The sequence below is a fragment of the Anser brachyrhynchus genome, assembly GCF_964034855.1.
Source record: "Anser brachyrhynchus genome assembly, chromosome: 12".
NCBI lineage: Eukaryota > Metazoa > Chordata > Aves > Anseriformes > Anatidae > Anser > Anser brachyrhynchus.
Genome location: NC_137707.1, coordinates 1,505,082 through 1,531,787, shown reverse-complemented (window position 1 = coordinate 1,531,787; position 26,706 = coordinate 1,505,082). Strand labels below are relative to the sequence as shown.

Below are 26,706 nucleotides of genomic sequence, written 5' to 3'. Positions count from 1 at the left end.
GCTGAAACCCACCCAGCTTACGTGCATAAAGCCGCTTTCTGCAGCGTGTGACTTGGCAGCCAGGGCAGAAGCGCATGGGGCTAACGCGGCCGTTCCCTGGGAAGGCTGCTGCGTGCCAGGGCGGCTGAATCGGCTCCGAGCAGGTGACTCACACCAGGGGCCTCTGGGCACCCGGTGGAATGTAATAAATAAGCAGCGTGGTTCGGTGATTCAGCATCATCCCTGGTTCCCCACCCAAGCAGCGCAGCCACCTGCCCCGTTCTGCCCTCCTCCAGCTGTTAGTGCTCCGGCTTCCCCAGGAAGTCCTGTCTGCCTTTGATGCCTCCGTGCTGCTCTCGCAAAGCCTGTAAATCCTGATGCTCCCTTCATCTTTAAGACCCGGAGACAAAACCTTGTGGCTGTGGCTTGAGCTGGTGTCTGCTAACAATCACTGCGGAGCTGTTCGGGCACATTCTGCCCCTGCCTACGTGGTGTCTGTGGGATGTTCTGCAGGGCTGGGCTTTGCACCGGTCTGCGGGATGCCTGGGCGCCAATGGAGTGATAAAAGGCGAGTGAAAAGACGCAGATCGAGTCGTGCTGTAATATGGCACTTGCTGGGTGTCAAGGCTGCGTCTTCTGTTTCTGTATTAACGTGAGCTGGTCAGGAGGAAGTCTGTCCCTTCCCTGGTGATCAGTCTGTGACTGAGGGCTAAAAGTAAATGAAAGCCGGACAGGCTTTCCGCAGGAATACTGGGGAGGAAAATGCTATTTCAGCTAAAAAGTGTTGTTTGTACAACTGGAGCTAAAGAAGCGGGAATTGACTTAAGGCTGGGGGTGAGAAGGCACATCCCAGCTCATCTGAACAGAACGATTCTGTTCTGGCTTCCAGTTGGAGCAATTTCAACATGTGGCAAAAAAAAAAAAAAAAGTTTTAGGCTGGGGTTTAAGTAACTGAAAAGGGAATTTCAGAGTGCCCACAAGGACCAGAGACTGGCCCGGGTGACCTGGGAGGTTCCTTCCTGCCTCGTGCTCCTAGGGAACAGGACACTTTCTCAGCCTCAGCTGCCCCAAAGGATGTCGTAAATGCATCCTTTGTGATAAAGATGTGTAAGATGTTCTCTGCATCCTGCCCGGCCTCGTCCCTTTGTGTGCTTGCTCTTTGTGGTGGTAGAAACCTTCACCTTTGTTTTTGCTTGCTCTGCTACAGGAATGGGGACCGCAGATCACGTTATAGTGCTGGCTTCCACCAACCGTGCTGATGTCTTGGATAATGCCTTGATGAGACCTGGGAGGCTTGACAGGCACATCTTCATTGATCTTCCAACGCTCCAGGTATTTTCCACGTACTGCCCTGTCCTTCCTATAATGCTAGTGACAAAAGTGTCCCAGTCCTTTGCTTGCTGATGATTCACGGGCCTGGCAAAGGCTGAGCTTGGAGAAGATAGAGATAGCATGCCTTTCTGTGTGCCTTCGTTCTTATTTATGTGCCCTAAATCAGAGATTTGACATGCTAATGTAGTTGCCTGTTTCAGTGAAATGACAGCTCGCTGTTTTTAAGTGTATCTGTTCCTATACGAGCTTTGGCAGAAGATTCTCCTGTGAGGCTCTTTGCCATGCAGATGCAGAACGTTATATATAGTCTTCTCCCCAGGAAGTTGGGAACCACCTAATTGGCAAGCTGGCTTGTGGGGGAGAGCTCAAATTGTCGTGCGCTTTGAGCATCATTTGCCTCGCAGGTTTGTTGTCCTCACTGTCCTTGTCAGGCTCTTTGTTTCCCTTCAGACAGCCCGCTAAGTGACTTTCCTTCTGAATGCTTGTTAAATCCATTTACTAGGGGAGTCTTCCACGGCTGCTGTGTTGACGTTTGTAGCAGAGCTTTGGAAACAGGCTCAGCTGCAGTAAAGGTCTGTCCGCTCTGCCAGCACAGCCTCTTCCTTCTTCCATCTGCGCTTTACTGTCGTCCTCAGAGTTTTCACTTAAAATACCTTAAATGCCTGATACAATCTGGCACCGGAAGCATGAACTGTGCAGCTGCCCTGAAGGAGGAAGGGGAAAAACCCTGGCAACTGAGCCCATTGTTTTAATCAGGATCTCCTGGACCAGCTGAATGAGTCACTGCTTGGCTGCCCGCCAGCCATCATCTCACCCCCACCTTTGTCTGGGAAGTGGTTGCAGGCTAAGTCGCTAGTAGATGGGGTTTTCGTTTGCAGTGTAGGAGGAGCAGGTAGAGGCACTCAGAGCTCCTTCCTGCAAGTGCTTTTACGGGGAGAGAAAAGTTAAAAGGCAGATCAGAGTGAAAGTTTGGAGGAGAGAGTGGCCCTGAGAGAGAAAGCAGTGACTCACGGTAAGCCTTCGTACATCTGTTCCGAATTTGAGAGCTGGGTGATTATCGGGGCTCCCGTAAGAGCTGAAGTGCTGTAAGGACAGCCCTGCCCTCTGGTGGCAGTGCTCCTGTCCCCGCTGCCAGAGGTCTGGCTCCTCCTCTGCTCCCTGGGACAGGGAGCAGGCAAGCTGCCATGTTGCAAAGGCTTGCTGGGCTCGGGTGTTCGCTGTCGTGCGAGTGCTCTGTGTTCTTCGCAGGAGAGAAGAGAGATCTTTGAGCAGCACCTGAAGGGTCTCAAACTGATCCAAGACGCCAGCTTCTACTCGCAGCACCTTGCAGAACTGACTCCAGGCTTCAGCGGTATGACATGCTGTGTCCCTGTGGGGCTGTTCTGCCTCCTTCCATGCTTGCTAATTCTGCAGTTCAACCCGAAGCTTCTCAGTTGCTTAGTTTTAAGAGGGTATTTTGGTCTAAAGGGCTTTTTTTTTTCCCCTCCACTTCAAATCTTCTCCACTGAAATAGTGGGAACCTAACCAGCTCTCTGGTGAATGGAGTTGCAATAAGCAATTGTTTGTGGCTATTTTCAATCTTCTGAAATTTCTGGCAGGGTGTGGAGGTTGGAGGAAAACACACTTTTACAGTGCCTGAATCCTGATTCCAAAGGGGAGGAACCACTCTTCATTCTCTGCTCCAAAGCTGTTGTCAAGGATGAGGTGTTGCGCTTCACGCTGAGATGTGGAAAGACTCTTAAGTTGATATGTGTTACCAGGAAAATGATGGGAGGAATGAATAGCAGTTCCTTCGTCGGTCAGGGTAGAAATTGGACAGCTCTGGCTCCTGCACTGAGCCTGTTTCCAGGGTAGGTCCCTGGGACTTTGAAACAGTGCTGAGCAAGGGGCTCCAGAGTTCCTGTTTATGTGGAGTTCCTGGAATATCCTTTCTGGGTTTCCCCTCTAACAGGCCCCAGCACAGTGCCTCTTCGTGACTTCTTTCGGCAGCCCCCCACCACCATCACCCACACACACAAACTCAGAACAGATGTTCTTTCTCTTCTGCACAGAGGTTTGTGCGGTCGCTGTATGAGCAGCGCGGCGGCCCATGCCAATCCAGGCTGCCCACGCCACTCCCCTGTTGTTGAGAGCCAGCCTTGGCTTCAGCCTGTTAATTGATTGCTGAACTCTGTCCTCTGTGTGGCAACGCAGCGTTCATTGCCAAGGCAGTTGTATTGTTCAAATCCAACATAAACACCATGGATTAGGTTTGCTCTCTGTTCCCAAGGAACAAAGAGGAGCTTGCAGTGCAGGCTATTTGACTTCCTTAGGTCCCTCTCTAGATCTGTTCCTGCCTTTTCTGTCCCCTAAAATGTCTGTCACATGACAAACACAATGTAATTCTTGTAAACTCTTGTCTACAGGAGCTGACATAGCAAATATATGCAATGAAGCTGCTCTTCATGCCGCTAGAGAAGGTCACAAATCCATTGATACTTTCAACTTTGAGTATGCCGTGGAAAGAGTGATTGCAGGTAAGTGACCCAGCCGTTTCTGTTGTTGTCTTGCTAATCTGTGTCAGCTCCTTGAGAGAAGGATCAGGTGATCGGGTTATGTTCCAGGAAGACAGTTGGGTCTTAACCGGTTCCTCTTGTAGACAGAGCTGTCTGGAAGATCTTGAATGCCATAGCTGGAGAAAGGTTTTGTGAACAAGACCCTAAATGGACCTGTTTTTCTGACTCTGCAGGCAACCTGAGCCAGTAGCTCAGGGAAAATGACCAGTAGCAAAATAGTAAAGAGGGGAATTCAAAGCTGGATGGTTGGTGGTTGGCTTGTTTTTTCATTAAAATAAATAAAGTGGAAGTATCTCTGGGTTTTTGTTTCTGCTCTGGACACCTGCTACATAAACATGAATAGCAAAAGCAAACAGGCTACCCCATCCTCAACAGCAACAGGAAGAAATTAGAGATTTTTCTTTTTGGCCTCAAAGCCCAGGCTTTGATGAATTGGCAGAAAAAACTGAAAGACAGTAGAGTACTGTTCTCCCTCTGAGAACATCCTGTCAGCCTTTCCCTGTCACTTGTGCAAGTGCCAGCAGAGGAACCTCTGGAGATTACCCTGTAGCAATATATTAGAGGGAGGGGGGAAAAGAGTTCCCAGAACGCTTGACTTCACCTGAGGGATTTGAATCTGGTGGGTTTTGATCTGAACTGCCCTCTAGGCAAGCTTTGGTTTTCATAATCTGACACTTAACTGCTTCCAGGCTGCAGCATCATTACTGGGGGGTGAGCCTGGGCAAACGGAGAGGCGTTCTGTGCTGTTCTTAGTAGAGCGTGTGAAACAGGATGTTTGTACTGGGTCAGTTATTTCCTAATATAGAAATTAGGTTTTCACTATTTGTTTTTTTTTAATCAGAAAATTCCTAAATAATTCCTCATCTCAGAGAAGATTTTTGAGAACTCCTGACAGTTTCACCTGCCTCTTAAAAACAACCCTTGGGGTGCTTTGGGTGCCTGTGACCCCATTTCTACTAAGCCTGTACTCAGCAGCTCCCAGGAGTGGACAGCGAGGCAGCTCTAGCTGCAGCGCAGAAGTCCTAATCAGCTATAGCAAATAGGTGCTTTACTTTCCCGTCTGCAGTACAGAAAGCCCTAAACTCGCAGGCGTTCCCTTAACTTTTCATTGTGAGTTCCACCATAGCCTTAGTTCCCCAGACATGGGCAAGAAGCAAGGAAGACCACAGGGATGTGTAGCAGAAGGGATATCTTGTTTTAATGTGGTGGACGTTAGAGGGCATGGGCTTTAGCAGTTTCACTGCTGACAGGCTGGCTCGCTTCACTGAGGCTTTGTGGCATTTGAGAGGCAATAACATCTTTTTGTTGCTTAATCGGATTTTTTTCGTATTAGCAGGACTTGGCTATTTTTTTGTAGGACACCCTAAACACCCCTCCAGGCCCTTATATTAAATGTACCCTTGCCATGTAATAGGAATGCTTCTGAGTTTCACAATTCAGAGGGTATTTCAGTTGCTATAAAAGCTTTTCTTGAAGAAAACAAGATATTACTGTGCTTTCCATTATAGGCTGCTGGTTTTAATAAGGGTGGTGCGGAATCAAAAGAGAACTTCGCAAGTCCAGAGGCCCTGTCAGCCTTAAAGCTTTGTGTTGCTGTAAGGGAGGAGTAAGAACTCTTCACTGTGGTAGTCTCCATTGTGTTTTTAGTTTGGGAACAGAAAGTAGTCAGTAAGTCAGGTCTCCTGGGAGTGATGGAGGAAACCTGCTGAGCACACAGAGGCAGTTGGGGGCTGTCTTTGGAACGGTCTTTGGAAGACGGAGCAGAGCCTGTGCCCTGGTGGGGTTTGTGCACGCAGTGTAAGACCAGCAGAGATGCACCAGAGTTGCTTCCTGGATTATTTCTCTCATAAATGTGATAAGTGCAGGCCTTCGGAGAGCTCTCCTGCCTGGAGCTTGCTTTCTGTAGGGGAAGAAACAATCTTTGTGGGCACGCTGTGTGCTATTGTGAAGAGTACAGTCCCTCCCTTCTTGGTGGGCTGGCAGAGGGATGCTTCCAGAGTATAAAAAAATTACATAGATTATATATAGTGCATACATGCATCTTTCTATAGAAAGATCCATACAGGGAATGCGCGCGCACTGCTGAAGGCAAGGTAAGGGGCTGACTAATGAAAATCAAGGCTGTTGCAATTAATCTGCTATTCCATCACCATCATGCCTTGCAGGGCACAGTGGTTTCCAGCATCCCTGAGCAGTAATTTTACAAGATCTGCCACGCTAATTTTGCTGTTTCCTTGTTTAATAAAGCTCTTGACTTTGTTTAAAAATTAATGTTAATAGAATGTTGTTTTCCAAGACATCAGGCAACCTTGGTATAATGCTGCTCTTGACTGTGCCTGCTCTACCCCCTATTGCTCCTGGCACGGTGCAGAGACATCCACTTTAAAGTACTGGTACCTTCTTGCGCTCGATACGCAGGGCAGTAATGAGTGCTCGGTGCGCAGCGTGTTCTGTAGTTAACGTATTTTCTACGTGCCAGAAGCTTTACTCCCATTCAGCATTTTTTGAAATCCTAATTGGACTTATTCTGTGTTACGGACTACTGGGTTGGAAAATAGACACTTTCAAAAATCACCTTTCTGGAGAAAGTATTAAATGTGAGTTATGGCTTAATTTGCTAGTTCTCAAGAGCCTGGGAATAAGCTCATACAGAGCATGCCATGTGTAATCAGAGATTCCTTGGGTCTGGAGAAAGATTTTGGTAGATATTCGTGTTTTTTTTTTTTTTTTACGTATAATGGAACATCTCGGTTCCCTCGTGTCCCTAAGGGACTGAAAGATCATACAGCAGAATAAGTATGCTCTTCCAGCCAGACTCCTTTTTTTTTGGTGGTGGGTTTTTTAGGGGTTGGATTTTTCTTTTTTCTCGAAATGGTGCCGACTTGTTGCAGACCTGTCCCTCGGCAGAGATGTAGTGTACGTACCTTTGACAGAGCTGGGAACAGAACAGAGCTTTGCGTTCTAGAGCTGTGAGTTAATCGAACATTAAATTATTTGTGCAATGACTAAGTCTGTTGTAAGGGGAAAAAGTTTCTGCCAGGCATGGATTGCCTTCCACTGCAGGGAAAGAGAGCACCTCTTCCCCTGTGTAATTGAAGGGTGTTTTACTGCCTCTCCCTAGACAGCGTGCAATGGCAACTTTGCTGGCAGCGCAGCCACAGACTGCTCTAGCTCGTGTGCTTCTCTTTACAAGGTGATGCCTGTTGGTTACATTTATTGACAGTTTATTGTCTTATCTCGTCTGTGTTCCGATAGGCACTGCCAAAAGAAGTAAGATCTTGTCACCAGAAGAGAGGAAGGTTGTGGCGTTCCATGAATCGGGTCACGCGTTGGTTGGCTGGCTGCTGGAGCACACGGAGGCAGTGATGAAGGTAACCCCACTACTGGCTGTCGTGTAATGAAGCCCCATGCTGGGTGGGAAGAGAATCCTTTGGGATCCTCTGTCCAAGACGTGTTGATTCTTTTGCAGCACTTATGTTAGATTCTGCTACGTTACTCTGGTCTCCATGAACTTGGAGCTGTGAATGCTGCATCAACATAAACAGCAAATATCATAGAATCACAGAAGGGTTTGGGTTGGAAGGGACCTTAAAGATCACCCAGTTCCAACCCCCTTCCGTGGGCCGGGACACCTCCCACCAGACCAGGTTGCTCCAAGCCCCATCCAACATGGCCTTGAGCACCCTCAGGGATGGGGCACCCGCAGCTTCTCTGGGCAGCCTGTGCCAGTGCCTCACCACCCTCAGAGTAAAGAATTTCCTCCGTATATCTAATTAAACCTATCCTTTTTTTGTTTAAAGCCATCGCCCCTTGTCCTATCGCTACACCCCCTGACAAAAAGTCCCTCCCCAGCTTTCCCTTTAGGTACCCGCAGGCCACTGTAAGGTCTCCCTGGAGCCTTTGCTTCTCCAGGCTGAACAACCCCAACTCCCTCAGCCTGTCTTTGTAGGAGAGGTGCTCCAGCCCCTTGATCATCTTTGTGGCCCTCCTCTGGACTTGTTCTAACACATCCATGTCATTCTTGTGCTGGGGTCCCCAGAGCTGAACGCAGTACCGCAGGTGGGGGCTCACAAGAGCAGAGACCTGTCTTTGCTCTCAAGATATGCTGTCAAGAAGTCCGTTATCGGGCTCCAGTTATGACAGTGTTGCTGCAAAGCTTAATCGGCCACAGGAAAAATCTTGCATTTGAAGCCAACTGTAAAGCACCCCCAGTGTGTCCGCTGGCCACCCTGGTGCTGGGCACATTTGGAGCAAGTGAGCGTGCTGCTGCTGCTGCTCAGCCCGTGCGCCGCCTCCAGGCACAAAGCGCTGCGCTGCGTGCGTGCCTGCCTGGCCTCTTTCCCTGCCAGCGTGTTGCAGCTACCAGTCAGGCCATTGCAGGAGCTGCTCTGATACTGATGGAAAGAGATGTGTTTTTCAGATCGGCACACTTGGGAGTTTGTGTGCCTGAAGCCCTTCTCTGTAGGGAAGGGCCTCCCTTCGGCACCCCAGGGTGCCTTCTGTCCCATGCACGTCTCCTCAAAGAGCCTGGACGCAGGGGAGAGGTGGAGGGGTGGGAATGGCAAGGATGACAGCTTCTTGGCCTGCCACCAGCAGCAAATTCACTCTGAATGACCTATTGTATAAGCTGAACTGTTGTTAATTACTCTCAACGAGATGTGGCTGGATGGGGAAACGGCTCTTATTTTTCTGAAAACATCCCGTGTTTCTCCAGGTAGTCCTGATGATTCTGGAACATGAGAAAGCAAGCTCTGACTGGTTTATATCCTCCAAAGCCACCCTTAAATGTTAGGGTTTCATTTACTTGCTGTCAAGGACAGCTTCCTTTTAATTTTTTTGATCTGGAATGGCAGAAAGGGCATGTCTGCAGCTGTGGAGGCAGAGGCTTCAGTATGGGAATGGCAACGTACTGCAGTTTTGGCCGTGTGTCTGTAGGTCAGCCTGCACCATCGCTTTCAACAAATTTCACTGGGAGTGCAGGCCCTTCCTTTCTTCCCTCTGTTGCTATAGTTGGTTCTTTTGTTCTCTGTGCTGACGGAGCTGCCCTGTGTTGCAGGTTTCCATAGCCCCTCGAACAAACGCAGCGCTTGGATTCGCTCAGATCCTTCCACGAGAGCAGTATCTCTTCACCAAGGAGCAGCTGCTGGAGAGGATGTGTATGGCTCTGGGCGGGAGAGTGTCTGAGGCCATCACCTTTAACAAAGTCACTACAGGTGAGGAGTCAGACCCTGCTGCAGGCAGGTGGAGATCGTGTTGAGAGAGTCTGAACTTCCGTACTTGTTGCCTCGTCCAAGGGTGACCTGAGAATTTTCCCACTCTGGGCAGTGGGAAAGGGAAATGCCAAATTACTTGTTTTGATCTTCGAGTTGTTTTTTTAAGAATGAAGGTCTCATTGTGGCTTGCAACTGTGTTGTCTTAGACTTTGTCCCAAAGCCTAAGGCCACAGATGCAATTACCCAGCGAGACTGTTGGCTGGTGGAAGAGCCTGGACCTTCTGTGCCTTAGTTCCACTTAGTTCCAGCTAGTTACGGACAAATGCGGTAACAGAAGGCAGTGGCTGCTAAGCGATCCATATACTTCAGCTACCAGTGTGTTTACTCAGGGTCATGCACGGGTCCTGCAGTACACGAGGAAAGGTCCATCAGCAGGTAGTGTTCACCTGGGTGGGTTCCTGCAGGTCCCCCAGGCTCTGGACTAGTCAAATGTGTGTTTGTGTAGGACCTGCTGCTCTCTCACTCAGCTCAGAGCTGGCAAGCGTCGCATCTCTTTCACGCAGGAGCCCAGGACGACCTGAAGAAGGTGACCAAGATAGCCTACTCCATGGTGAAGCAGTACGGGATGGTGCCCAGCATCGGGCAGCTCTCCTTCCCCGATGCAGAGAGTGCACCGGGAATTGGTCGGCGCCCTTTCAGCCAGGGACTTCAGCAAATGATGGACCACGTAAGGCTGCCCCTGAGCGTGTGTTCCTGTTTGTTCTTTACTTTCTGCAGCTCACTGAAAAATGCAAGTCAAACAGCTGAAAACCAGAAAAGCTTTGGTTCCAAGGCACTATAGCTGTGCTTCCTTGGGCTTTGTACTGAGCTGTATCTTTTGCTACTGGGCAGCTTCCGCAGACTTCATTTCCCATCAGCAGGAACTCTCTTCAAGAGTTTTGCTAGCACAAGAGTTTACTGTTCCTTATCCCAAGCACTCTTTTGGCTTTTTTCAAAAGGCTTATCTGTATTTTCTGTTAGTGGTGACTGCTTTCTGCCTGCTCGGTTTGCACATTCTTTCCCATGCTGCTCTCCTTGTTTGTCCACATGTTGTGTTTGTTGCCACTTGCACTGCAAATCTCCCTTCTCATTACTGTCTTCTAGGAAGCAAAAGTGCTGGTGGCTCAGGCTTACAGACGCACAGAAAAACTCCTGCTGGACAACCGGGAGAAGCTGCAAACAGTAAGTTGGAGCTCTCTGAGGTTTCTTTCACTGTTGCTTTTGACCTTGATATTTTCTGTGCTCTGCAGCTTGGTTGTTGCAGCGTCTCTGTGGCCCTAGAATATCTCGTAGCGGAGATATTAACGTGCTGGAGTTTGTGTTGGGACTGCTGGGAATAAGAGGCTGTTCGCTGCGTGTCCCCTAGATGAGAAGCAGGCACAGGGAGGATGTGTGCCTTCTCCAGCAGTGAGTAGTTCACCTCCTGACACCAACTGGTATATGCAGGGTAGGGGCGGAGTGCTCTGTGCTGGATGGAAGTGATCAAACCCAGAACTTGCCTCCCTCCCCTGTACTTCTGCGCTAGCCTCTCAGAAGTATAACTTTGTGGAAAGCGGTGACCGTTCTTGTGAAGGCAAGAGCAGCTCGTCCTTCCAGGCTCTGTAGACATAAAAGAATTGGGTGAACAGTTTCTGGGGATGGTGAAAGGACATGGGACCTGTCGCCTAGGCTGACTGGTGCTGACCCACGCGCTCTGGTGGCTCCAGGCAGCTTTCACCTGTCATCTACTTGACTCCTGATACATCGAGGAGACCTTGTTGCAGAGGCAGAGCTTTGCCTCCTCTAATTTGTGTCCTGGGAGCCCCTAGCCAGTCCCCACCTCGCTGCCAGGACCGCTGCACCCATCCCTTGGGGCTTGCAGCACGCCGTGTACCTCCGTGACCTTCCCTTCAAAAGCCCAGTCCGTAACATGCAAACTAGCCAGGAGCCAACTTAATGTTGCGTGGTTTGCGAATGAAGCAATCCTTAAATCTTCTTTTTAAACAACAACAAAGCCCCAAACACTTCCCTCTACCCAGCAGCAAGCCTCCTGTGCCTGGTAAGGTGGCCGGAACTCGCTCGGACACCCTGCTGTTCCCCGCATCCCCGCTCTGTCCCCAGGACAGTGCCCCAGCAGCGCTCTGAGAGCGGGCGTTGTCGGGGGGTCTCCTCTCCGCAGGCCCTCCTCTGTTCCGACGCTTTCATTTAACAGCAATCAGATGTTTGCTGGAGGGTCAGCGGAGAAAAACCTTTTAAGTCAAGCCAAAGTATCTACAGAGCGCTCCTTTTGCCAGGCCAGTGTGTCGCCTGTCGTCAGCAGAACGGGGCGGTTCGGGGGGGACAGCCACCTGCTGCTCGAGCGCGGCCCTGCTTGCGGAGGGGCTGGAGAGCTGGCGTTCCCGGGGAGCACCTTCCTGGTGACCCTCAGCCCGTGCCTGCAGGGACAGCTCCGCTATCTGGGACGCGTTCTGTGCGCAGGGGAGGGGTCCGGGTCTGGCTCCAGCCTCGTCTGCCGTCGCTCTGCCTCCTTAGGCAGGGCCACAGGTGCCGGGACAGCGGCAGTGAGGGCGCTTCCCCGATCGTCCCCGCGGTTCTGCCTTGCCGAATCATTTCCTAAAGCAGGCTTTATCGCCTCCAGTCATACTTGGCGTTTCTGGCCAAAAACACGCTTGTGAAAGGTGCCGGCTGCCCGGAGAGCTTTGTACCGGCTCGGCGGGCGCTCGGGTCGCACCGGCTGCGGCGTGGCGGCTGGGGCCCTGTTCCCTGCGGGCTCCAGCACGTGCTGTGGCCAGATGTGGAGGTCCAAGTTGAGCTGGCAGGGAGAGGTCAGGTCAGTTCAGAGGGGCTGTTTTCAGACCTCTGTGCCTCATTGTGCCTTATTTACTCTTTCTAGCTGTCTAATGCCCTCCTGGAGAAAGAAGTGATAAATTATGATGACATCGAAGCTTTGATTGGGCCTCCACCCTACGGGCCGAAGAAAATGATAGCTCCTCAGAGCTGGCTTCAAGCAGAGAGAGACAAGCAAGACACGAGAGACGAAGAAATGCCCCAGCAGCCACCAAACCACGAGGAGGAGGAGGAACCGCGCCTGAGACCAGTGTGAAGCCCCCTCTTTATGTGGAATGGGAGGACTCCAGAGGCTTCTTTTGAACACAGACCCTTTCCCTCTTCAGCTCCGGAATCAAAGATACCGAGTAGGGAATCTCTGTGATGCCGTTCCCCCAAAACGAAGGGATGGCTCCGCTGGCTCTTGTAACAAGCTTTTCCCTGCAGGAAGGAGAACTCCTTAGGATTTTGAAATTGATTCCCAGCAGGGTAGTAGTGGTTAGGAGTTGGGTAAGTCTAATCTGCTGGAAGGATTTCTTGTACACAGGGATGTTGTGTACGTGTTCTTAGGGATGAAATGTGCTGTGGAGCCCTTGTCAGCTACCTCTGGCTGTGCCGTGTGGGGTGCCAGGGGTGCGCTGCCATTGCCCTCGGTGCCAGAGTGGTCAGCAGCAAACCCCTGGGAGACTGAGCTGGCTGCAGTTATGTGACTGCACCGTAACCTTTGATTGTCTTTGCTGCTGGACATAAAATAGAAGCTGAAAACCAGACTGCACTAGAATAAATCCTCTAACGTGCTGTTGTTTGTACGGTGTGTCAAGGCATGGCGAAGTGCGTGCTGCAGGTACGGGGTGGCACAGGACGTGGGCTTTCTTTTCACTGGCTTATACTTGGTTTTTATCGCAAGGGTCTCAGAAGCAGAGATTGAGGGGAAAACCCCCCCTTCCCAACCCACCGTGAGCCCACGGTGCGATGCTGGGACCCAGCCCTGCGGAGAAGAGCTGGGTGCCTGGTGTCCTCCGGCCGGGCCAGGCCCCTTCAGGCAGGACTGTCGGTCCTGGGTTACACCTCGAGGACTGTCTGTGCCCTGCGGGACCCCTCTGACATCTTCCAGGCCCCCGCCATCTCCCCCCCAGCCCTCGGGCCTTGGTTCCAAGCCCCCTGCTCGGGGTCGGGCCGGAGCTGGGAGCCGCCCTACCCCCGGGTGCGGGGCCCTTTAAAGCCGCCGCCATCTTGAGTGCGGGCAAGGTGAAGCCGCCACGAGCCCCTTCCGGCGCCGCCATCTTCCCGGAGCTGCCTCCGCACTTCCGGCGCGCGTAGTGGCCGCGCTTCCCTTTTCCGGTCGGCCATCTTCGCAGGCAGGAGGTGAGTGGCGGCGCCGCGGGGCTCCATCCGCCGCCATCCGGCCGGGGCCGCGCCGGGCGGCGCTCGGGGCCCCGCGGGGGAGCGGGGCAGGACCCGGGGGACACCTCGGAGGGGTTTTGGGCCGGTCGATGCCGCGCGATCCGCGCCCAGCCATGTCCGTGTCCGCAGGCCGCAGCCGCCATGGCGCCCAGCCGCAATGGCATGATCCTGAAGCCGCACTTCCACAAGGACTGGCAGCGGCGGGTGGCCACCTGGTTCAACCAGCCCGCCCGCAAGATCCGCAGGTGAGCGGGGAGTGGGGAGCGGGGCGGCTCCGGCTGCGGTCAGATGATGCGAAACCTCCGGAATCGCTGCAGCGCCGTGATGAGAGCTTGAACCCTGCCTGGCTGATGACTGCCGGAGCCGCCGGGGGGGGGGGGGTGGGGGGGTGGGTTTGGGGAGCCCCCGGTGCGGCTGGGGGGGGTGGCAGGAGGGCTCTGCCCCTGACGGGTCTCTGCCCCCCGCTCCAGGAGGAAGGCTCGCCAGGCAAAGGCTCGCCGCATCGCACCTCGGCCCGTGGCTGGGCCCGTCCGGCCCATCGTGAGGTGCCCGACCGTCAGGTACCACAAAAAAGTCCGTGCTGGCAGAGGCTTCAGCCTAGAGGAGCTGAAAGTAAGTACGGAGGAGCTGTCCCGGCCCGGTAAGGCCAGCTCTCGAGTTTGAGCTCCGTCGTCCTGTTCTTTTGCGTAAAATTAAGTCACGAGTGGCTGCAGTGTACTGAAGTGTCAGCATCTGCTTGCACTGGCTGAGCCTGCACATAGCCAGGGACCGGTTGCTGTTCTTGTGGGTTGTGGAGAAGCATACAAAATGTTAGTCTTTTTTTTTTTTTTTTTTTTGTAATTGTGGCATGGGGAAGCAGTAACACGACAGAGTGAAAGGTTAACTTAAAAACTAAATACTGGTGTGCCTGGTCAGACTGTCAGTTAAAACAAAATATTAAAATCAGATTCTGGCAGTGGGTGAATTCTGGTAGAGGGTCTCCTGAACTTAATTTAAGTAAAAGGACTGGCAGGTTTTGTTGTTAAATGTCTCTTCCTTTATAAAACACGTTACTGCAAACCCTACAGAATGTAGCGGGTGTGGACCCGTTTGTGCTGTAGAACGAGTAGGTCGTGGTCTCTGCAAAGACTGGGGGAAGCTTTCAGTGCCCTCGCCTTGCTTCAGCAAAAGGTGCTGTGCCATCCTCCCAGGTGGCGCTCAGCTGAGGAGCTGCTGGTGGTGAGCTGAGAGGGAGGTGGCCCGCAGAAAGCCCCACCGGCCTGGTTCCACACAGCAGGAGTAAACGTTAGCGACTGCTGGCAGCCAGTATCCCCAGCCTCTTGCGTGTTGTTTAGTGCCTAATTAAAGCATTTATAACAGTGAAATTAGCGCATCGAAGCAGTAAAGCTGTACTTCTGAATGCCAAATGCTTCATTACTTTGCTTTCCTTTAACGTTCAGATAATGTTGGGATATAAAATGGAACATAGATGTTCTTAAACAGAAAACGAGCTTATTGCTTAAGGATGTTACCAAAAGTATTTTTTTAACGGAGCTTTCCCTGTTCAGCGACCAACAGTTGCCATGTGCCGGCTCCATAAATTCATCTGGCACCTATCAGAGTTAAATGGTGGCACCGGTGGGGGCTGCAGTCGAGTGCTGAGGCCGGGGGCTGTGCTCAGCGGCGCGGTGTCGGGCGTTGCCGCACGCTGGCACTGCACGCTCTCTTTTTGTTTAGCTGGCCGGCATTAACAAAAGGTTTGCCCGGACCATCGGAATCTCCGTGGATCCCAGGCGGCGGAACAAGTCCACGGAGTCGCTGCAGGCCAACGTGCAGAGGCTGAAGGAGTACCGCTCCAAGCTCATCCTCTTCCCGAGGAAGCCCTCGGCGCCTAAGAAGGGAGACAGCTCCGTAAGTACTCGGCCTCTAGAAGCGCTTGACCGGATCTGTTTGTGGTGACTTGTTTGGTTGTCAGTCCTTCCTCCTGGTGCTCTGGTGTGCAGTCAGGGGGCGTTCTGAACGCTTGGAGCACGGCCCCTGGTGGGGGGACGGCCGCAGGCTGGGCCTGCCCTGTGCTGCGAGCTGCTTCAGGCACTGCCGTGCTGCTGGAGGGGCGCAGCGCGGGGCTGGGGCTGGCTGCCTGGCCGCCCTGCTTCAGCTGGCCGAATTTCAGTCTGAGGCTCACCTGTCGGCGGCTGGAAAGGGCTGACAGCGGCTGACAGGACCGGGAAGGCGAGGGTGTGCTCTGCACCGCTGAGTAGTTCGGGGAAAGGAGCGGTGGAAGTCTCAAGAAGGTTGTTGCTGTTGACACACAAAAATGCTTTTCATAAAAATCTCGCCGAGATCCAAAGCGGAGTTGGCTTTTCCTCTCTGGTCTTGGCTCTGCGTGTGAAAAGCACACGCTTCCCGTGGGGAGGCGCAGGCAGCGAAACGCGGTGCTGTGTTCAAGCTGCCTTCAGTCTCTGGGAGAGCCTGTCGGCCCTGAGCTGCTCGGCCACGGTGCTGTGTGCGGAGCTGGGCCGTGCTCGGGCTGCTTTCACGACGGGGGCAGGAGGCTCTCCGGCACCTCGCACAGCCTGGTGGGACACAAGTTCTGCTGAACGCGTCAGCTTCATGGTTTTTAAGTCAGGAGGGTGCCGCTCTCCGCCTTGACTTGTGGGACTGGCACAGGCATGGACATGAGGATTATGAGATTGAAACTACTTCCGAATCTTGGATGCAGATGAATAAAGGGGATTTTTCCAAACTGCTGTGAGTAGCACACAGAGCCTGTGCCGAGCCCAGTCTGTTCTAGTTCTGACCTGGCTGGCAGCACAAGCTTGTAGCTTTCTAAGTCCAGCCCAGTTTTCAGGTTGCCCACTGCAGTCTGTTTCCAATACCAGAACATAAAGATAGTTGTGTCTGGAATCGTGTTTCAAATTAGTTTAAAGTAAACTTTATTTCAGATAGCTGATGAATTATTTTTGTTGATGCAGTGGTTGCACAAGGAGCTGGAATTAGCTGTAGAAGGAATTGCTGAAGAACACGCTGAGCAGCCAAACTAAAAACGGCTCGGTAGACTTCACCTTTTTTCCAGCTGGCAGAACTCTGAAAGGCCGCAGCTCCCCTGGCCGGATCCAGCCTTGCTGGTGGCCGGGCAGAGCACGCTTGGATGCGGCGCGTCGGTGCCAAGTGCTCCTACGGCTGCATGGGTGCAGCGCTGAACTCGGTACCGCCGCTGCTGAGCCTGCAGCCAGAATCGTCATCAGTGTGTTTAGGCTGGGAGCTCGTGTTAAAAACATGTTTTGAATGGAGGCACCAGGCCGAGAAGCGTACGTACCGGTTTTTACATGATGTTTTTTTTCCCCTCTCTTGTTATGCAGGCTGAGGAACTCAAGATGGCGACTCAGCTGTCTGGACCAGTTATGCCAATTAGGAACGTAAGTGAAGCCCTGAATCGTGTTCCTTGGGTGAGGTAATTCAGGCTCGGGTTCAGGGGAGAGGATTCTTGTCGTACAGTTACGGGTTGCTGGCTTCAGATGCTTCCCATCCTGGATGCACAAACAAAAACCCAACGGGTCAAGCCCTGCCCTCATTTATTTATTTATTTTTAATCAACTGAGAAAAGTCCTTAAATCGTGACCTGTGTGGAGGAGAGCTCTGGGCACCAAGCTCAGGGGTCAGGTCAAGATAGATTGGGCCAGGGTAATCTTACATTCTGCTTCTGCCCTAAATCACGTGGGAACGACGTAGCGATGCACGCCTCCAGAGAAGGCTGGGGTGGAACTTGCACGGTAGCCCCCAAAAGGCAACGTTCTGTGGGGCCGGGGGTTAGAAGCACACGTTACGGATGCGCACCGTGCTCGTGTTCAGCACTGTCCTCCCGGCAGGGCGCTGCTTGTGCCCTGGTGTCTTCGAAGGAGCCCGTGCCCCCGGCAGATTTGGGGCACGTGTTGGCAGCCGGGGTGTCGGGGCCATGCAGGTTGCGAGGTCACCGCTTGTCTCTGAAACCCTTGCTAATTGTGAAAGATTGTTGATAGCGTGCCGCGAACCTGACTCAGATTTCGTTTTGCGCTTGTTTTTCCCCGGTATTTTCTGCTCGTCTGCTGATGTGCGCTGGCAAATTAGGAGCTGGTTGAAATGAGGTGTCTGGTGGAGTGATGATAAGGGCAGGGCCTGCAGATTGCACAAATTCTGTATTCTTAACAGCATCCTGGAGCCAGTGGTAAAAATGTAGCGAGATTAATCGTGTTAAGCCTTAAATACCGTCTTTTCTGGCAGCCTCTGATGTGTAGTCTGACTGCCGGGCTCTCTCCCACTAGGTTTTCAAACGGGAGAAGGCCCGCGTTATCTCCGAAGAGGAGAAGAACTTCAAGGCCTTCGCCAGCCTGCGCATGGCCCGGGCCAACGCCCGTCTCTTCGGGATTCGGGCAAAACGCGCCAAAGAAGCGGCAGAGCAGGACGTGGAGAAAAAGAAATGAACTGTTCTCACCAGAACTGCCAATAAAAAATGTAGAAACGGAGCCGTGTGGTGTTTTGTTAGGGCAGCCGCACAGCGTGGAGCTGCCTTGGAGCTTCTCCTGCCCGCTCTGCTGTGGGGTGCCGGTACCGAGGGTGGGCAGCTGTGCGTGGAGGTACTCGGACAGGGGAGGGCTCCTCTGTGATTAGGAGCTCTGAGCTGCTTGGCAGCGAGGGCAGCAGGCACCGCGCCTGCCTGGCGGAGGGCGCTTTGTTTCGTGTTTCGTCTTTGGGAATGGGACCGGAGCTGGCTCCTGCCTGGAGCCTGACCCAGCCCTGCGGTGCTGCTGCCTGTGCCGGGGGGCCCAGGGCCGCTCCCTTGGAAGTCCTCGCCCTGCCCAAAGCTTTTCCTGCTGCCTTCCTGTTCCCAGGGGCCTTGGGACCAGGGGTCCCTGCATGAGGAAAGGTGTCCCCGGTGCTCCAGCTTCAGGGGCTGGGCGTGGGGTAACGCCCGTGTGGGGTGCTGGAGGCACGGGGCGCTCAGACCTCGGGGCTGTGGGAAGGAGAAAGCGGAGGCTGCTTCAGGGTGCCCCGTCGCTGCTTTACCTCCGCCCAGCTGTCTTCGTTATTTCAGATTTCGTTATTTCCACACCCCTGCCTGTGGATTTTTGTGAGAGCAGTCGGCTCTGCTGCAAGGGGTGGGATGCTGCGGGGGCACGGCCTGCTCCGTGTCCCTGGGCCTGCGAGCTGGGCGCCCGCAGCCCCTCGGCAGCTGCAGCACGGCTCAGAAGCGGGGTCCCTGTGGGGTCCCTGCTCCCACATTTTGGAGGGGCGTGGGGCTGTGCTTGCTGCCGCCGGCCGCTGGGTGGATCCGGGTCCCAGCACCGTCCCGCACCGTCCCGCACGCTGTCACCCCGGTGCGCAGCTGCCCCCGGCTCTCCCTGCCTCACTCCATCCCCTTGCACGCACCCCACAGACCTTTAAGCCGCTTCTTTAGGGAAACACCTTGGTGACCTCGATGAGGAGCCCGGTCCTGGGGCGCTGCCCCATCCCTGCGGCTCTCGGTGGCCGCGGGGCTCTGCCAGCCGTGTCCCCGCGTGCTGCGGTCACGGGGCCGTGGGCTCCGTCCCGCTCCGGGGAGCGCTCGCCGGCTCCTGGCTGGCTCAGCAGTTCTGGGGCCCCGCTGCACCGCGCCTTGCCCGTGCCGTAATTGAACCATCCGTATTCATTAGCGGTGTGATGGCAAACTTGGGACTCGCATCAGCTGAGGGCTCGGGCGCAGGGCTGTGAGCTGGGGCCCTCGGCCCTGGGGTGCTGGACGAACCGCGGGGCGCTGGAGCGGGGCTGCGGGACGGCACGGGGAGGAGGGTGGCCTACTTCTGCCAGGCAGGCTGGGGATTAGCTCCCGGAGCCCAGGCCCTGCAGTGCCCTCCCGCTCGTTAGCCCTCTCTGCATTTAATCCCTCCGAACGCGGGCTAATTACATCATCCCTCACGCAGCTGAGCTGACAGCGCTGCAGTGCTCGAGTGATGGGGGGGGGGGTGTGGGGGCAGCCCCGGCCCGGGACGGGGGCTCCGGCACGTGGGGGCTTGGGCACGCCAGGACCCCCCCGTCCCTGTGGCAGGGACGGCTCCAGCGGGGGGCACGGGGGGACAGGGGCACACAGGGGATGGGGCAGGCCTCGGGCACCCCATGGGGAGTGGTGAGGGGGCCGTGGGGCACGTGGAGCGAGGGCTGTGCCGGGCAGGGTGCAGGAGGGCTGGCCGGCGGTGCCACCGGCGCTGTGCCGTGTGCCCTGGCCTGGCTGGCTGTACCGGGGACCCCCGGGCACCGCGGAGCCCCCGTGCCCGCAGGCGGGCTCTGCTCCGGTGCCGGCAGCGAGGCAGTTAACGGAGATTGTAGTCTCCCTCTTAGGGCTCCGCTCCCGAACTGCAGCTTGAGTCAGTTGTGTGGAGGTGGCAGCGGCGGCAGCTCCGGCTGGCACACCGGCTCCGGCTGGCACACCGGCTCCGGCAGCCACGCCAGCCCTCGGCCGGCCCCGCACGGCGCCGGGCCACCAGCACCCAGGTGAGGGGGCGGCCGGGCAGGGCAGGGGCTCCGCGCCCCTCTGCCGGGGGGTGCCGAGCGGTGCCGCGATGCCGGGGAGGGGACGGTGCCCACCGGAGCCATGTGCCGGGGAGGGCAGGGCCCGGCGCGACTTCGCCGGGAAACTTCGGTCAGGCGGCACCAGCTCCCGGCACGGCTGGTGGGGGGCGGCTCTGCCCCAGCCTCAGCAGCAACCGGGGGCTGCGGCTGGGGGCAACGAGCCCGGGGATGGGATGGGAACGGGGATGGGGATGGGGATGGAATGGGGATGGGGATGGAGCGGCAGAGCCAGCGTTGCAGCATCGCCTGGCTGAGCCCTGCCAGCACCCAGGTGGAGCATGGCAGCTCCGTGTCCCCAGCACAGGGAGCAGCAGGGTGGAGGGTGTCCCTGTGTCCCCCGCGGGCAGAAATCCCACCCCAGGGTGCAGGGGATGGGAGGGGAGGTCCTGTTCTCCTGCACAAGGAGGGGGCTCAGGGCTGGGGCTGCCGGCGCTGCCCCCGCTCCTGCTCAGCCTCCCAGCCTCGTCCCAGCGCCCCTGCCCGCCGGACACCTCGCGGGGTGAGGCTGGGGGCAGAGCTGGGCACGACCCCATGCGATCCACCCCGGGGGTCCAGCGAGTGGACAGGGGCAGAGCCGTGCCCGTGGGGCTGCCTGCCCAGGGGTGACCCAGCTCCGGCTCACCCCTCGGTGCTCTGACGCCTTGCAGGTCCGCCATCGGGGCTGGAATCAACCACCACGCCTCGGAGAGGGTCCCTCAGGTCCCCAGCACCCACCGGGCCATCTCACCCCAGTCCCCTCCTGCGCCCCTGCTCCGTGAGCCCCCCCAGCCCCTGCCAGCGCCCTCCACCACCAGGAGCCTGCACCCGGGCTCCAGCCCCACGCCTGGCACCGCGGGGCCCCGTGCCCCGGGCATGACGGGCACCAGCCTGGTGCGCTGACAGCGAGGAAGGCAGCGGCCGCCCCGTCCCCCCGCATGCCCTTCACCCACGGTGCCGCCTGCCCCCCGTCGCGCCTGGCAGCCCCCCGCGCCGCCGCCACCATGGGCGAAGCGCCCGAGCCGTCCTCCCAGGCGTCGCTGGCCGTCCTCTCCAAGGTGGAGCTGCGGGTGAGCTGCAAGCACCTCCTGGACCGCGACACCCTCAACAAGTCGGACCCCTGCGTCCTGCTGCTCATGCAGTCCCAGGGGCAGTGGGTGGAGGTAGGCAGGGCCGGGGCCGGGCAGGGTGCTGGGCACAGGGCTGGGGGCTCCGGGACGGGGACGGGAGTGGAGACAGCCCCAGGGTGGCCGCGATGTCCAGCGGGGCCGGGGCTGGGGCAGGAGCTGGCGGCAGGGCGCGGAGCGTGGTGCGAGGTGCAAGGTGCAGGAAATGGCGCGGGGTGGGGTGTAGGGTGCAGGGATGGGCGCAGGCACAGGCTGCGGGGTGCAAGGTGCAGGGCTCGGGGTGGGGTGAAGGACACAGGCTGTGAAGGCAGGGCCCGGGGCTCCCAGTGCTGCGGGACGCTCGGGCAGTGCACGGGGACGGTGCAGAGTCCTGGCTCGGGGCGAGTCCCCCGGGACTCGGTGGCTCTGGCAGCACCAGGGGATGGAGTGCTCATGGTGTGGGGGGTCCACCCCGTGCCAGGGCCATTTGATGCACTGGCCATCTCTGGGGTGGATCAGGGTTTGGGGGCTGCCGTGTCCCTGCTGGGGCTGGGCTGGCTCCATCCCACGGCTGCCCCACAGCTCAGCTCCCGGCTGGCTCCAGCAGCTTCGTGCTCGCTAATCACCGCTGCTCAGCCGGCAGATTTAGCGCTAAATCCCTCTGCGTGTAATTGACTCTGCTCGCCCGGGCTGGAGCCAGAGCTGGAGCCAGGGCGGGCGGCGAGGGGCCCCGTGCCAGCTCGGGGATGCGGCACCCCCAGGCCGTGCCATGCCACGGTGCTGTGCTGTGCGAGGGCCACATCCGAAGGGCAAGGGGACCCCTCCTGGGCTGTGTTTCGGTCCCCACCCGTGGCAGCGGGCAGGGCTGGTGGGCAATGGGGGAACCTCACGGGGACGCATCCTCTTGCTCAAACAGAGCCATGGCAAAAGGTGGGCCAGAGCCCGAGCATCGCCTCAGTGTACCCCGGTGATGTGGGGTCTGCCCCAGAGGGAGCAGTGCCTCAGCACCCAGGGCTTGCACCCAGGGCACCTCTCCCTCCTGCGCCAGCCATGGGCACGACGATGAAATGCTTCTGCCCTGGGGATGAACAAGGGCAGATAAATGCTTGTGCACGGCTGGTCCTGCTGGCAGCTGCCCAGCGTTCCTGGTGTCCCCCCTGTGTCCCCGTGTCCCTGCACCGCATGGCAGCGCCACCAGCCCCGGGTCCAGCCCCGCACTGGCTCCAGCCCCGGATACAATCCCACTGCGGCAACGCAGCGGGCTGGGGGCTTGAGCCGATGTAAGGATGAATTTCAGTGAGATGAGCTTGGACCGGTACAGCCTCTAATGGGTGAATAAATCCCGGTTTGTTCGGGGGAAGGCATGGCCGGAGCTCCCACAGGCACAGTTTGAGGAGGCGCAGCCAGCACCCGCCCGCCGCCGCGCCGGGACCCAGGGGCAGCCCCTCGGTGCCGAGCGGCGGGGCTGGTGGAGCCCCCTCTGCCCCGCAGGTGGACCGCAGCGAGGTGATCAAGAGCAACCTGAACCCCGTCTTCGCCAAGATCTTCACGGTGGACTACTACTTCGAGGAGGTGCAGAAGCTGCGCTTCGAGGTGTACGACAGCCACGGGCATGCCGGCGTCGGCACGCACGACGATGACTTCCTGGGGGGCATGGAGTGCACCGTGGGGCAGGTGAGCCCCCCGCCGTGACCCCCCCCATCACCTGCAGGCTGCTGTCCCCTCCTTGAGCCCATCGGGTTTTGCAGATCGTGGCGCAGAAGCGGGTGACGAAGCCGCTGTTCCTCAAGTACGGGAAGTTCGCGGGGAAGTCCACCATCACGGTGAGCGGCCGGGACCGCGGTGGGGAGCGGTACCGGGCAGGGGGCTGCGGGTGGCAGCGGGACGGGACGCTGCGGTGGGACGAGCCTGGGACAGCGGGGTGGCACTGAGCGGGGGCACGTGTGGTGGGACCCCAGTGACCCTCCTCCCAACCCGGCCATTTATCCAGCTGCCCCACGCCTCCCAGATGGATTGGGGTCCCCTCAGCAGCTGCTAGCCATCCTGGGGGTCCCCGTGGTGCCAGGAGGCGCGTGGAGGACGGGAGGCACGGGGGGGGAAGGAGGGCAGGGTAACAATGTCACGCCGGGTGCTGAGCACCCCACGGCCACATCTCCCGGCAGGTCATCTCCGAGGAGATCTCGGGGAACAACGGCTACGTGGAGCTGGCCTTCCGGGCCAAGAAGCTGGATGACAAGGTGGGATGGGGCTCACAGGCAGGGAGGGGTGGGATGGGGTGGGATGGGGTGGGATGGGACGGGGTGGGATGCATGGGATGCATGGGATGGATGAGAAGGGTGGGATGGATGGGACAGCTGGTTCTCTGCTCTGTCCCGTCCCATCCTCTCTCCTCCAGGACCTCTTCAGCAAGTCCGACCCCTTCCTGGAGATCTACCGCATCGACGACGACCGCAGCGAGCAGCTGGTGTACCGCACCGAGGTGAGGCTTGGCTGGATCCGACCCGGGGCCGCCCCAAGGGGGCCCAGCCCCACTGAGCCCCCTCGCCCCCCAGGTGGTGAAGAACAACCTGAGCCCCATCTGGGAGCCCTTCAAGGTCTCCCTGAACTCGCTCTGCAGCTGCGAGGAGAAGAGGAAGCTGAGGGTGAGGAAGGGCGATGGGGCAGGGGCATGGGGGGGGGGACACGCACCCAGCCGGGGCTGAGCCGTGTCCCCCCGCAGTGCGTGGTGTGGGACTACGACTCGCGGGGCAAACACGACTTCATCGGCGAGTTCTTCACCACCTTCGAGGAGATGCAGAAGGCGATGGGGGAAAACAAGGTGGAGCGGGGACAGGGGGACATGGGGATGTCCCCTGTGGGGGCTGGGGCACGGCCTTTGGGCTGCCGACAGCTCCCGTTCCAGGAGGCTCCGTGGGGTGGGGATGGCCGGGATGGGCTCCTCTGGGGACAGCAGCCCAGGGTGGGTCACGGGGCTGTGGGGCCGGGGGGGCTCTCACGTTATGGGGCTGGGGGCTGGGGGGCCAGGGCCAGCCCCGGGCAGCGCGGGTGCCGCGTGCCGCAGGTGCAGTGGGAGTGCATGAACCCCAAGTACAAAATCAAGAAGCGCAACTACAAGAACTCGGGGGTGGTGGTGCTGCTGGACCTGAAGGTGAGTGCCTGCGTGCCGAGCCGTGCCGAGCCAGGCTGCTGCGGGGCGGTGGGGGGGCGGCAGCAGCTGAGGCGGGTCGCTTCGGCAGATCCACAGGGTCTACTCCTTCCTGGACTACATCATGGGCGGCTGCCAGATCCACTTCACGGTGAGCGGCGTCCCCCGGGGGACCGGAGCTGTGCCATGGTGCCGGTGAGCAGGGACAGCAGCGTGGGGCTGCTCCCGGCCCTGGGGGCATGGGGACCTCACCGGCACCCCGCTGTGCCAGGTGGCCATCGACTTCACGGCCTCCAACGGGGACCCCCGCAACAGCTGCTCCCTGCACTACATCAACCCCTACCAGCCCAACGAGTACCTCAAGGCGCTCGTGGCTGTGGGCGAGATCTGCCAGGACTACGACAGGTTGGTGGCTCCGGCGGGGACCCTGTGGCCGGGACACCCTGGTGTCGGCCACCCCAGGGCCAGGACACCTTGGTGACGGCCACCTCGGTGCTGGCACACACAACCCGCCGTGCCGGGGCTCCTCGCACCCTTTCCTTTGCAGCGATAAGAAATTCTCTGCTCTGGGCTTCGGTGCACGGATCCCCCCCAAGTACGAGGTATGGGGGCGGCCGGGACCCCCGGGCCATGCCCGTCCCTGCCAGCACCCCGGCTGCCCCTCGCCCCTCTTGCCCCCCAGGTCTCCCACGACTTCGCCATCAACTTCAACCCCGACAACGACGAGTGTGAGGGTGAGCCCGGCCCCGCTGCACGGGTGCCAGACCCCGTCCCTGTGACCCCGGGGTGCAGCCGGGCCGCCCCCACACCCCGCACTCCCCCAGGCATCCAGGGCGTCGTGGAGTCCTACCAGAGCTGCCTGCCCAAAATCCAGCTGTACGGCCCCACCAACGTGGCCCCCATCATCTCCAAGGTGGCTCGCGTGGCGGCCGACGAGGAGCGGACCAAGGAGGCGTCGGTAGGTCCCCGCGCGGCTCCAGCATGCCTTGGCTGCGCTTACCTACAAGTGCATGGGGAGGAGGGGGCTAATTAAAAGCCTGACAATTATTTACACTTGCTGACGAGGAGGGTTTTAGGAAAATGACAGCCTCTCCTGGGACCTCGTGGGCTGTTTGGGGCGGAATCATTGATAACGCCACCTCGCCCCATGCGCACGGGGGGGCGCGTGGCAGCAGTGCCCCGGTCCAGGCAGCCCCCCCAGAGCTTCCCTCCCCCCCCAGCAATACTTCATCCTGCTGATCCTGACGGACGGTGTGGTGACGGACATGGCGGACACGCGGGAGGCCATCGTCCGCGCCTCCTACCTGCCCATGTCCATCATCATCGTGGGCGTGGGCAATGCCGACTTCACCGACATGCAGATCCTGGACGGGGACGACGGCGTCCTGCGCTCCCCCAGGGGCGAGCCCGTCCTGCGCGACATCGTCCAGTTCGTCCCCTTCCGGGAGTTCAAGAACGTGAGTGGGGGACGGTGGCAATCCCGTTCCCTCTGATCCCCTCTGGTCCCTGCACAGGGCTGAGCGCCACCGGCCGGAGCGCTGCCAGGGCGAGCGGGTGCCACCGAGCCCCCGTCACCCGTCCCGCTCCATCCCGCAGGCGTCCCCGACGGCGCTGGCCAAGTGCGTGCTGGCCGAGGTGCCCAAGCAGGTGGTGGAGTACTACAGCTACAAGGCCTTCCCGCCCCGCTGCCCCCAGCCCGACACCCCCGACTCCAGCCTCAGCTCACCCCAGTGAGGGCACCCGCGTGGGGACCGGCACCGTGCCCCCACCGCACCCAGCCAGGGACACGGGGACAGCCCCAGTGCCCTGGTGCAGGACGCCACGCCGTGCTGCACAGGGGCGGCCGGGTCCCCAGAGGGCACTGCCCGCTGCCGGTGACCCGTGCCCGTGGCCCATCCCCGCTCCGTCCCCCTGCGCCCGCTGTCCTCGTGGTCCCCCGTGGTCCGTGCTTGTCTGTCGCTGTGATGCCATTTCGAGGCTGCATGTCGAACCCGTCCTCGGTGCGCGGGAGGCACCAGCCAATAAAGCAACCTGCCCCTTCCCTGCGCCGCGTGCTCTCTGGGGGCTGGGGCCCTGCCACATCCCACAAAATCCCCGACTGTGAGCACTCAATGGAGCAGAGGGACAGGCTGCGGACACAACCTGCTGCTCCCCCCGCGTGCCCGAGCCCACGAGCACGGCACCGTCCCGCAGCGAGGGGTCCCAAGGCCGTAAGCAAGCAAAAGCCGAAAGCACGCAGCAGCTGCCCAGTGCTGCGCTGCCACCTCAGCCGTGTCCCTCATTAGCAGGGATTTGTCACTTGAAAGCCACGGGCCGGTGAAAGAAGCGGCAGTGCTTTGTAGCTGCTGTGCTTTGGAGCAGCCACGGCTTTAAAGTTGTGCCGGAGCCGCCCCACCACAGGGCTCCCGCCCCGCTGCGCTGCCGGCCTCGGCGGCCTGAAAATCCAGGCCAGCGGAGGCAGAGACAGAGCCGTGCTCCTGCCCCTGCCCAGCACAATGCCTCTGCCACGTGCCGTGAGCTGTGTGCCATGTGCCATGTGCTGTGTGCCATGAGCTATGAGCCCTGTGCCATGGGCCATGTGCTGTGTGCCA

The 26,706-nt window shown here is 58.0% G+C and overlaps 3 protein-coding genes across 5 annotated transcripts in view; all 3 read left to right on the top strand.

The window, feature by feature from the left end:
- Window positions 1-12,721, top strand: part of SPG7 (SPG7 matrix AAA peptidase subunit, paraplegin) — a 36,510-nt gene extending 23,789 nt beyond the window's left edge. Inside the window, exons 10-17 of the mRNA XM_080552145.1 lie at window positions 1,187-1,311; window positions 2,560-2,662; window positions 3,717-3,827; window positions 7,122-7,237; window positions 8,923-9,079; window positions 9,643-9,806; window positions 10,223-10,300; window positions 11,991-12,721. Of these exons, the coding sequence (XP_080408271.1) occupies window positions 1,187-1,311; window positions 2,560-2,662; window positions 3,717-3,827; window positions 7,122-7,237; window positions 8,923-9,079; window positions 9,643-9,806; window positions 10,223-10,300; window positions 11,991-12,200 (1,064 nt within the window). The 3' untranslated portion in view covers window positions 12,201-12,721. The remainder of the gene's footprint in view (window positions 1-1,186; window positions 1,312-2,559; window positions 2,663-3,716; window positions 3,828-7,121; window positions 7,238-8,922; window positions 9,080-9,642; window positions 9,807-10,222; window positions 10,301-11,990) is intronic.
- Window positions 12,722-13,173: 452 nt separating this feature from the next.
- On the top strand, window positions 13,174-17,808 carry RPL13 (ribosomal protein L13). Its single transcript, XM_080552161.1, has 6 exons — window positions 13,174-13,288; window positions 13,457-13,572; window positions 13,798-13,939; window positions 15,044-15,217; window positions 16,669-16,725; window positions 17,608-17,808. Exons 2-6 carry the CDS (start codon window positions 13,469-13,471, stop codon window positions 17,764-17,766), a joined length of 636 nt encoding a protein of 211 aa, XP_080408287.1. The 5' UTR covers window positions 13,174-13,288; window positions 13,457-13,468; the 3' UTR covers window positions 17,767-17,808.
- A 138-nt stretch (window positions 17,809-17,946) lies between these two features.
- Window positions 17,947-26,152, top strand: CPNE7 (copine 7). Of its 3 annotated transcripts, XM_080552150.1 has the most exons (16): window positions 17,947-19,810; window positions 20,536-21,027; window positions 22,462-22,644; window positions 22,719-22,793; window positions 23,133-23,207; window positions 23,366-23,449; window positions 23,523-23,612; window positions 23,690-23,788; window positions 24,032-24,118; window positions 24,207-24,266; window positions 24,387-24,520; window positions 24,663-24,717; window positions 24,798-24,849; window positions 24,940-25,073; window positions 25,336-25,572; window positions 25,712-26,152. In XM_080552150.1, the coding sequence occupies exons 2-16, from the start codon at window positions 20,803-20,805 to the stop codon at window positions 25,847-25,849; spliced, it is 1,728 nt and encodes a 575-aa protein (XP_080408276.1). In that variant the 5' UTR covers window positions 17,947-19,810; window positions 20,536-20,802; the 3' UTR covers window positions 25,850-26,152. The 3 variants fall into 3 exon arrangements, with proteins under 3 accessions (XP_080408276.1, XP_080408274.1, XP_080408275.1); XM_080552148.1 differs by having other exon boundaries at window positions 24,798-25,073; XM_080552149.1 differs by lacking the exon at window positions 17,947-19,810 and having other exon boundaries at window positions 19,821-21,027; window positions 24,798-25,073.
- The last annotated feature ends 554 nt before the right edge of the window (window positions 26,153-26,706 follow it).

Coding starts and splice junctions, on each gene's coding strand:
- CPNE7 (XM_080552148.1), top strand. CDS start 20,803: ATGCCCTTCACCCACGGTGCCGCCTGCCCCCCGTCGCGCCTGGCAGCC. Junction 24,119..24,206: donor TGGTGCTGCTGGACCTGAAG/GTGAGTGCCTGC, acceptor TCGCTTCGGCAG/ATCCACAGGGTCTACTCCTT. Junction 25,573..25,711: donor CCTTCCGGGAGTTCAAGAAC/GTGAGTGGGGGA, acceptor TCCATCCCGCAG/GCGTCCCCGACGGCGCTGGC.
- RPL13 (XM_080552161.1), top strand. CDS start 13,469: ATGGCGCCCAGCCGCAATGGCATGATCCTGAAGCCGCACTTCCACAAG. Junction 13,940..15,043: donor TCAGCCTAGAGGAGCTGAAA/GTAAGTACGGAG, acceptor CTTTTTGTTTAG/CTGGCCGGCATTAACAAAAG. Junction 15,218..16,668: donor CTAAGAAGGGAGACAGCTCC/GTAAGTACTCGG, acceptor CTTGTTATGCAG/GCTGAGGAACTCAAGATGGC.